The sequence below is a fragment of the Sander lucioperca genome, chromosome 9, assembly GCF_008315115.2.
Source record: "Sander lucioperca isolate FBNREF2018 chromosome 9, SLUC_FBN_1.2, whole genome shotgun sequence".
In the NCBI taxonomy this organism is placed as follows: Eukaryota; Metazoa; Chordata; class Actinopteri; order Perciformes; family Percidae; genus Sander; species Sander lucioperca.
This window is the reverse complement of record NC_050181.1, coordinates 31,318,106-31,328,851: the sequence shown is the minus strand read 5'-3', so window position 1 is coordinate 31,328,851 and position 10,746 is coordinate 31,318,106. Positions and strand designations below refer to the sequence as shown.

At 41.4% G+C, this 10,746-nt stretch overlaps 1 protein-coding gene across 1 annotated transcript; it reads right to left on the bottom strand.

Annotated features, from left to right (window-relative positions):
- Positions 1-866: 866 nt before the first annotated feature.
- Positions 867-8,085, bottom strand: LOC116064110 (microfibril-associated glycoprotein 4-like). Its single transcript, XM_031319173.1, has 6 exons — positions 7,966-8,085; positions 7,635-7,790; positions 3,309-3,347; positions 3,068-3,164; positions 2,821-2,988; positions 867-1,383 (listed from the first exon to the last, which is right to left on the bottom strand). The coding sequence occupies exons 1-6, from the start codon at positions 7,969-7,971 to the stop codon at positions 1,130-1,132; spliced, it is 720 nt and encodes a 239-aa protein (XP_031175033.1). The 5' UTR covers positions 7,972-8,085; the 3' UTR covers positions 867-1,129.
- Positions 8,086-10,746: the final 2,661 nt, after the last annotated feature.

Here is a 10,746-nt window from a genome sequence, read left to right as displayed (position 1 = left end):
CTAGACCTACTCTATCTGTAAATTATAGAGTGGTCTAGACCTACTCTATCTGTAAATTATAGAGGGGTCTAGACCTACTCTATCTGTAAAGTGTCTCGAGATAACTCTTGTTATGATTTGATACTATAAATAAAATTGAATTGAATAGAAAAAGAAACCCAAATGTTCTGATATAGAAAGTTTTCAAAAATGGGTCAATGTGACCTGAGAACAACAGGAGTTAAGTCAGCGTAATAATTACAAACTGTGTTCTGAGTTCTACTTGGTTCTGGCTGTTTAAACATAATTTAAGACCTAACAGATTATATTCCACTGAAAGGATTTAAAACTACTGAAGTTTGTAACTTTAAAAACATTATTTCAGGACTGTGGCTCCAATAATAATAATAATAATAATAATAATAATAATAATAATAATAATAATAATAATAATAATAATAAATTTAAACTTAAAACTATTTGCTTTTTAATTATGAATCAAAGTGAAGACGAGATCATCTTAATGCTCAGCTTATTTATTGTCACCAATTGTCACAAAGATAGTGAAACAAACGTGTGTGTGTGTGTGTGTGTGTGTGTGTGTGTGTGTGTGTGTGTGTGTGTGCGTGTGAAAAGAAGGAATTTTAAAGAGCAAAGTTAAATTTAAAATAAAAAAACTAAATTTAAAGGTTTTTTATTTTAAACTACTCCTTTTTTATTGTTATTTACTTTTTCAAATTATAATTTTTTTAACTTTTGCTTTTTGACTTTTAATTATAATATATATATATATAATTATATATATTTGTATATTCTCTTCTGGCTGCTAATTTTAATTATGAATAAAGTACCCTCCACAGAAGACAAAGTGAAGACATGAGATCATCTTAATGCTCAGCTTATTTATTGATTGATTGTCAGCGTACAGCAGATAAACAGCAGACACATCTGACTTTTCCTCCACGTAGCAGCGAGCTGCGACTGCTTTAAACCATCACAGACCGTAACAACATCTACTAACATCAGCTGCTGTTCTTGTGCTGGTTCCCAGTTTCAGGAAAATAAGACCTGTTGGGAGATTAAATGCTTAATGAGAGAAAGAGATGAGAAGAGATGAGCTGATATTCTGCTGTACGTTGGTCCTGGAGAACTACTGCACAGGACGGATCTTCATGCTGATGCTCTTCAGGGAGTAGTCATAACCTTTCCAATGGTACCACTCCACTCCAACAGCAAAGAGAGTGCTGTCAGCCGCCCAGCGATAAACACCGTTTGGATTTGCAAAGTGACAGCTGTTGTACCAGAACGCCCCCAGGAATGATCTGGCACAGTTCGTAGGCCAGGAGTCCTGGTCTTTGTCGAAGGTGGAGAACTTCTGTCCGTTGTGAATACTCAGGGAGTCTCCTACAGAAACACAACAAGAGTATAATCACATTATGATACTACTAACAATGATATATATGTTTGGAGTGTATTTCCTCCAGTAAATACCACAGTCTACTTCTCTACCTACAGTAAGTATAACTAAATAATACAACTACTGAACTAACAACACTGGACTGCTGATGTTTAATCGCTATTATGGTGTGTATATATATATATATATATATATATATTTAGCTAGGCTAACTTGGCACAGACACACACACACACATACACACACACACACACACACACACACACAAAGACAGACACACACAGACACACAAAGACAGACACACACACACACACACACACAGACATCGTATCTTCAGAGAGACGTCATCCATGCTACTTTGAAGTGTGAATTCTTTCTAAAGACGTATTTTCAGTCTGATACTTCAACAGTTTAACAATAAACGGAGACTTTCTTCAGTTGAAGAAGTATCTTTAAACTGATGAACATCAGATGTGTAATTTATGGCTCAATTCAAACAGGATCAAATAATTATTATCTCTCCATTGACTCTCGTTCATATTTCTTCTAAAGACGTCCCATTGGCTGGAAGTAGAAGGGGCGGGACTTCAGCTCTCTATAAACATTTCAGTTGTAAAAATAATTCCAAACCTATTTATCCTATTTACTCTGAACATTTAGTTATTTATTAAAATCATTTTACACTCCTCCCTCTCCCGTCCCTACAACCTATTAAACCAAATATTTATTCATTTCTTAACTACATAACTTTTATTATTTGTATCTTGTTTTAATTTAGCCTTTTTAATTTGTATTTTTCATGATTGTTTAAATGTATTTGTTAAAAAAAAACCCGACATCAACGTGTCCGTGTACACAAATCAATAGATTGAAACTACGTGACCATTTCACGAACTGCCGTGAGACTGGGTTGAAATGTGCTACCTGTATAGAAACATAAAGTTGCCTTACAACCTGCAGCCTGTAAAACTCAGACCCTCCACTCGCCTTGTCATGGTAGGTCAGTGGCTTTCCTGTTCTCAGTTTGGCCGGCTGTGGCATAAGTTAGCTTAGCAGTCAGTTCCAATGCACTACTTGCGTTGGGCTAGTGTGGATCGTGTTGCTGTGCTGTGTGTTGTTCATTCATTCACCGGACCATCCAAACCTCCATGCCGCCCATCTCCGACTGAGCATGTCAGGTCGGCCCAAATGAAGGCAGACGGCTCCTCCAACGGACGACGGCACGGAACACACCGAACAGACTCGAGTCACCGACCTCGCCAGACTGTCAGACGGACGGTTACACACGGGGCCAATTATCGGCTCGGTGTGTAACTGCCTTAACTCTTTGTGTATTTGTTTAGGGACAAGTATGTATCATGAACCAATGTCACGCTCCACAACATTAATGGTTGACAATCTCGTCCTTAATGTGGAAACCTCACCTGCTCCTCCATCAGTGAATCCAGAAACAAGCAGTCTGTATCCGTAGGACTCAGAGTCGATGGAGAATGAGGAGTAACGAGCAAACACTTTGTTTCCTTCAAAGTCCTCCATGTCGACCAGCAGCTCGTACCTTCTCCTCAGAGTCAGGTGGTAGAGAGACTCCAGACCTGAAAACAAACAAACAAACATAAACATTTAGAAACAGTTCCATGAAGACATGACTGTTAGTTTAGATTCATATCTCACCGAGCCAGTACTCTCCAGCAGCGATACCAAAGCCGGTCTTGTATTGATCCCAGCCCCTGTAGAAGTTCACCGTGCCGTCCATCCTCCTCTGGAACACCTGAGGGGGGGACGGGATGGGGGGTTAACTAGATAAACACACAAGATATCTGACAGCTCATGTTTCCAGACAACAAGGATTTACTGGGATGTGATTTATTGTGAAGGAACTACAGGAAGTGTTGACTTCAGTTAAAATACTCACCGTCCACCGTCCTCCTTCTGAGACCATGTCACAGTACACCTACACACACACACACACACACACACACACACACACACACACACACACATACACACACACACACACACACACACACACACACAGATACACACACACACACACACACACACAGATACACACACACACACACACACACACACACACAGATACACACACACAGACACACACACACACACAGACACACACACACACACACACACACACACACACACAAACACACAGACGGGGGGGGTTGTTAGGGGAAGTGAGGCTCTCCGTGTGTAGTAAAGTAGTGTAAGCAGCAGCAGCCTCTGACTCAGTGATGACATGCTTCTCCCTGGGTGGTGAAGCTACAGTCGTCTCTGCAAAGACAAACTAAATCACCTGATTAATGCAACGTAATCACGACGTCTCCCGGCCATTTATCACTGCAGAAAGCTGCTACCAGCCAGGCTAAAGCTAACATAGTTAGCCTAAAGACACAAGGCGTCTGTCCCAACTAACGTTACGGTTCAGAGTTGCGACGCTGGAAACGTAACACTAATCTCCAACAGTAGTCTGGGTCTGATATAACATAATTTACTCTGATTTAAACGTTAATCTCCAACAGCAGTCTGGGTCTGATATAACATCATTTACTCTGATTTAAGAGCTCTTGGATCCACAGTTTGTTGCAGGAGTGTGACATGCAGGCTCTGCATGCACAGCCAACCACCAATCAGGATCAATTTTAATCAATTTATCAAACAACCAAAGCAGGCCCCGCTAGTCGACCACAACCTGACATTTAGAGGAAGCAACATGCATGCAGTATTAATATTCACTTCAGCCTGGATTGATATTATATGAATACAATGGTGTCATGTCAGTCAACCAGTGCATTTAACTACCCAACGTCCCTCTCCTAAATCTCTTAAGAAGAGTAGTCACAGCACTTACTTGCTTTGGTTTTTGTAAAGCATTAAAGTTCAACAAAGACTGGTTTACATAAGAAAATTTCCTTTTTCATTTTTATTTTGTGTGTAGATGCTCTCCCCTAACACCCCCCCCCCCCCCACCCCCCCCAGTAGTTGAGAATGATTTAGTATTTCTAAATAGGGCTATTTATGTCCTCTTGTAAAAATTAGTAGTATATTGCAGGGAGAAAAAAATATTGCAATGTAAGTTTTTTCCAATATCGTGCAGGCCTAATCTTTTCTGTCTTTTCGGGATCGAGGCTACAAACGCCAAAGACAAAGACGAGGTGGGGCTCGAGGGGGAAGAAGAGAAACCCCGCCACTGATGCATTGGTCCCCACGGAACCACCAGAGGAGACTGTAATCAACATCTCGGACTCGGCCCTTTTGGATACAGAGAAAGCAGTGCTTCGGAAAGGACTCTCGTTTGCCCCGTCTGATTACACCAACTCTTTCTCTCTTAAAGTGGACTCGTTTAAATTCTTTAGACAGCTTCACCTTAAATATTTCTTTTCTAGGGTCAATGTCTTGTGTAAGCAGAAACTATGATTCCAGTAATAGCGAAAGCCCCAGAGAAGTGGCTCCCTTTAAAAAGAAATCCAGGTTTTTGCCTTCTTCTAATTTAAATGCCACCATTGTGACTTTTAGCCAGTTAGTTGAGCAAGACATGGCCAAATTAAGTGTGCTTTGTCCCTCTAAAAATAAAAACAAGACAAAAAGCGAACTGGATGCGCTACGCTCTTTGGAAGCGAGACAGGACATTATTATTCGCCCTGCCGACAAGGGGGGCGCTGTTGTTGTTATGTGTTTAAAGAACTATGATTGTGGTATATTGAAATTGTTAAATGATGAAAAACACTATCAGCTTCTCCTGTGTAACCCTAACCTCCAGCACAAAAAATATGATTGATGAATTTATTGATACATCTCACAAAAAAGGCTGGATAACTGATAAAGAAAAGGCTTTTCTACTGAGTGACCACCCCCCGTGTCCAGTATTCTATGGTCTACCCAAAATTCATAAAGGATTGATGATCCTCCTTTGCGCCCTATTGTATCTGGCATCGGGAGCCTCGCTGAGCCTCTCTCACAATTTGTTGATTTCTTTCTAAGAAAACACGTTCACAGCTTACCATCATACCTTGGGGATACAACTGATGTTCTGAATTTGATTAATGATTGGAATTGTGAAAGCAATTATATTCTTGTGTCTTTGGATGTGCAAAGTCTTTATACATGCATACCCACCACATAGGCCTACAAGCCATGTCGCATTACCTTGCTAAACGTCCCACTGATGTTCTGCCTCCATCAGAATTTCTTGTAAATCTAGTCGAGATCATTCTATCTAATAATCTCTTTAAATATTCTGGCAAATTTTATTTACAACTACAACGGACTGTTATGGGGAGTGCTTTTGCACCCTCTTATGCCTGCTTGGTGATGGCTTTATGGGAAGAAAAATATATACACAATATTGAAAATAACCCCTTTCATTCCAAAATATCACTGTGGTGCAGATATATAGACGATGTTCTTTTAATATGGAAGGGTACACCTAATGAGCTAAATCACTTTTTGACTTATGTAAATTCTTCCACAGATCATTTGTCCTTTACTATGGAATGTAATAATCAGTCCATTGATTTCTTAGATCTTACTATTTCTAAGGACGTAAATAATATTTTACAATCCACCATCTATCGCAATCCCCTTAGTAGGAACACCCTGTTAGGAGCCGACAGCAATCACTCGCCTCATCTAGTAGCAACATACCAGTGGGCCAGTTTTTGCGAGTCAGAAGAAATTGTAGCAGCCCATTTAGCGCACCGTTTTGAACAACGAGGATATGACAAATCTGATATTACAAAAGCATGGGAGAGGGCTCTTAGTACAGATCGCGCCTCACTGTTGAAGAAAAAACCTAAGTCACACACAACACCTAGAGCATTTTTTTCGGCCGACTACACTCCAGAAGCAGGAAGAATGAAAGATGTTCGCAAGCATTGGCATGTTCTGAAGAGTGACCCGACACTCAAAGACATATGCGCCAATCCACCTAGGTTTATATTTAGGCGTGCTGGCAACATTCGTGACCGATTGGTCCATTCAGACATGTCCAACCCACCTCTGACCACCCCTAGATTTCTATAAATGTGCTAACTGTGCGCAATGCTCTAACTCGACCAATACGAAGGAATTTTCACATCCTCGTACTGGCAAGAAATACTCCATCTCTTCATTTATTAATTGTAACAGTACGCATGTAGTGTACTTTCTAAAGTGTCCCTGTGGACTGGCTTATATAGGCCAAACAAAACGTCAACTTAAACTAAGAATATCTAAATATAAGACAGCTATTCGTACCCAGAATCTAACATATGCCATGGCGAGGCATTACAAGAAGGCCAATCATGGCTCCCCGGCATCACTGAGGTTTTGGGGAATCGAGAAAATCATACCCTCACCCAGGGGTGGTGATATCATTAATAAACTTCTATGCAGGGAAGTGTTCTGGATACATACACTCGGCACTTTAGAACCTTAGTTTAAATGAAGAATTTAATTTAACTTGCTTTCTCTAAAGTCAAAATATGTTAAAGTATAGTATTTAAGATTAATATACTTTTATTCCCATTGTATTGTGAACATTTTTTATATTTGTTACGTATCAACATTGTTACCTATCAACATTGTTTTTTAATCACTTTTGACCTGTGTGTGGGCATTTGCCCTTTAATGACTGATTGAGTGGAACACCTTGGTTGAGATGGGTGTATCTTCAGGCAGCTAACACGCCCCCCTTACGCACCTGTTGATGATTCTTAGTAAGGGCTTCATTGCCCATTCTCTCCAAGGACTCTGATGAAGATGTAACTCTACATCGAAACGTTAGTCACTGTTATGCACCTTAAGAAATAAAACTATCAAGTAAGAAGACATCTGTGTTGCACCGGCAATTTTTTGTTACTTTATGGATTTATAGCTATTTTAGAAGTTTTTAACAAATCAGCTGGTAGCAGGGGGGCCCAGTGATGAAGCTCTGCCCCCACTGTGCTGAGAGTCTAGCTCCGCCCCTGTTCTTAGTCCTGTTCACTTCAGTTCAAGTACTTTAAACTAACTTTTTGGGGGTCATTTCTTAATGTAAACATTAACCTGGTGCATTATAAAAAATAGGTGAGGGTTGCTTCTTGCTTTCACAATTTACAGCAGAAGTTCTCTGAGAATCTCTTTTATATCAAAGATAAACTGGTATTGTGACCAACATTTCCCTGACCTGACTGATATCAAATAAGTGATACCAAGCCCTGATCTGAAGGTCAACCTGCGTCCCAGAGAGGATGAAGTGTACCTGGACAGCAGACGTGGCTCCGATGGGATAGATGGTGTACACTCCACTGGGTCGGCTGTTGTCATCATTATAAATGTCACCGCAGTCTACCGGCAGAAGGAGCGGCAGGCAGCTGGTCAACAGAGGAGCCAGCAGGACGAGGAAGACTGAAACCAGCTGGAACAGAACAGATGTTTTCATTAAGTTTATTCAGTTGGTATCACTCTCATGCACAGCTAGAATACTCTGTAAATCAAGCTGAAGACTATTGCTACCCCTGTCCAAAACTTGGTTCCACAAATGATTAAAATTTGTTTGCCAAACTATCAGATATATAAAGTTGTAAACTTACCTTCATGGTCAGATTTCAGCAGAAGTGATCTGATGAAGATCCTGATGTCAGTGTGTCTCCACGCTCTGATGTCTCTGGTGTCTCTCTGCACTTATTTATACTGTTAAGATTAATAAGTTACTGAGCAGCTGCTGTTTCACAGCGATAACACTATACATGGGTGGAACATGTCCTTGGGTGTGTGTCTGCCAGCCATTGGCTTACACAATGTTGGCACCCAAATCTGACACGCCAGCACTTTTTGGGGACTCGCCTCCATTAAAGGACCAAAGAGACAACTTTGTACTTTGGAGTAGAGCAGGGGTCTTCGTGTGTGTGTGTGTGTGTGTGTGTGTGTGTGTGTGTGTGTGTGTGTGTGTGTGTGTGTGTGTGTGTGTGTGTGTGTGTGTGTGTGTGTGTGTGTGTGTGTGTGTGTGTGTGTGTGAGAGAGTGTGTGTGTGTGTGTGTGTGTGAGAGAGAGTGTGTGTGTGTGTGTGTGTGTGTGTGTTTGTTAGAAAAATATGATTTACATACTTTTATCTCTCGTTAATATTAAAACTGTTTGCCCAAGAATACAGTATTATACTGATTACTCTTTTCTCTCTCAGTTAAATTAAACTGTTTGCATAGTAAGAAACCAAACACTGCTTGCTCTGTATTATGAGTGTATAAATAAGCCGATGCAGAGGGCTTCCTGTTAGAAATTTTCTGTACTATGAGTTAGGGCTGAACAATTTTTGAAAATAATCTAATTGCGATTTTTTTCAACAATATTGCGATTGCGATTTAATATACGATTATTTTTTTAAGCTCTTTGTCTTCTGTATTATTCAACAAAGACAAGCAATAAATCATTGTAAAGTATGAACAACACAAGATTAGATTAAACTAACTGTTCTTTCCTGGAGGCCAGGCCTGGATGTGATGATGAAATTAGGTGATGATGAATTTATATGAATGACATCTTTTATTTAACTACTTCAATCACAGTAGTATACTGAGCACTGACCAAGCCTGGTGTAACATTCATATGAAAGTCAGAAACTAATCAACAAACTAAAGTGCAGAATGCAAAAATATAAAAACAAATATGTGGCTTTAGCACACTTAAATGATTGCACATTTTAAACACTGTCTTTTAACTTTACTAGACAGTTAAATAAGTAAAAAATATATATACAACGGTGTATTTTTTACATCGCACAGAGAGGAGCTGCCTCCAGCCCCCCCTCCCCTCATGAAGCTGCGTGCTGCGTGCCTGACAGCGTCAACGTTGCACTCAGAGACAGAGAGGCTATCGTTACGTTAGCAGTGGCATGCTGCTGCTGGTCTTGTCGTGGGATTAACTGTACTAATAAAACCGTTGAAACAACGCAGCCACGCTGCTGTGAAAGCTCCCCGAATGTCATTTATCAGAATCTGGTTGTTACCCCTCCTCTCAGAGTCTGGTTGTTACCCCTCCTCTCAGAGTCTGGTTGTTACCCCTCCTCTCAGAGTCTGGTTGTTACCCCTCCTCTCAGAGTCTGGTTGTTACCCTCTCAGAGTCTGGTTGTTACCCTCTCAGAGTCTGGTTGTTACCCCTCCTCTCAGAGTCTGGTTGTTACCCTCTCAGAGTCTGGTTGTTACCCCTCTCAGAGTCTGGTTGTTACCCTCTCAGAGTCTGGTTGTTACCCTCTCAGAGTCTGATTGTTACCCTCTCAGAGTCTGGTTGTTACCCCTCCTCTCAGATTCTGGTTGTTACCCTCTCAGAGTCTGGTTGTTACCCCTCCTCTCAGAGTCTGGTTGTTACCCTCTCAGAGTCTGGTTGTTACCCCTCCTCTCAGAGTCTGGTTGTTACCCCTCCTCTCAGAGTCTGGTTGTTACCCCTCCTCTCAGAGTCTGGTTGTTACCCCTCCTCTCAGAGTCTGGTTGTTACCCTCTCAGAGTCTGGTTGTTACCTCTCCTCTCAGAGTCTGGTTGTTACCCCTCCTCTCAGATTCTGGTTGTTACCCTCTCAGAGTCTGGTTGTTACCCCTCCTCTCAGAGTCTGGTTGTTACCCCTCCTCTCAGAGTCTGGTTGTTACCCTCTCAGAGTCTGGTTGTTACCCCTCCTCTCAGAGTCTGGTTGTTACCCCTCCTCTCAGAGTCTGGTTGTTACCCCTCCTCTCAGAGTCTGGTTGTTACCCCTCCTCTCAGAGTCTGGTTGTTACCCTCTCAGAGTCTGGTTGTTACCCCTCCTCTCAGAGTCTGGTTGTTACCCCTCCTCTCAGATTCTGGTTGTTACCCCTCCCTGTGGCAGTCTCCATTTCTTTATAATGGAGCTAGCTAACTGGAGCTAACCAATAATCAGAGCTAATGGTTGCTAACCGAGCCTTCAGTTCTGCGTGCCTGTATCCATTAACTGCACGTATGGACTCGAGCCAGAATAAAATCCTTCATTTTATTAAAATGGCTGTAAAAGTTTTAAACTACAACTCAGAGTTGTTTGAATGACTGAAATCAGCTCAAGGTACGGCGTAGCGTTAGCGTGCTAGTTGATGCTTTCTCCGCGGAGTGCAGACTGATTTGCTCTTGCGAGTCACGTGACCAAATCTCAGCCTTTGCGATTAGGAAATCACGTCTTAACATATCGTGATATTATCGCAAATGCAATTAATGGTAAATGGCTCCTTGTTGTGTTCGCAAGTAAAAATGAACTTCAGGTCCTTTGTGCTTTTGGGGGGCCGCGGGGTGCCCTGGCTACTGCTGCTGGGTGCGTCCCACTCTCACTAAATAACTTACTACATTCTGTGACAGGCTTATGCACACACACACACACACACA

What these genes read in the sequence shown, in the direction of transcription:
- LOC116064110 (XM_031319173.1), bottom strand. An exon ending in GAGCCACGTCTGCTGTCCAG is followed by an intron (nt 3,348 to 7,634) that starts GTACACTTCATC and finishes GTGTGTGTGTAG; the next exon opens with GTGTACTGTGACATGGTCTC. An exon ending in CAGAAGGAGGACGGTGGACG is followed by an intron (nt 3,165 to 3,308) that starts GTGAGTATTTTA and finishes TCCCCCCCTCAG; the next exon opens with GTGTTCCAGAGGAGGATGGA.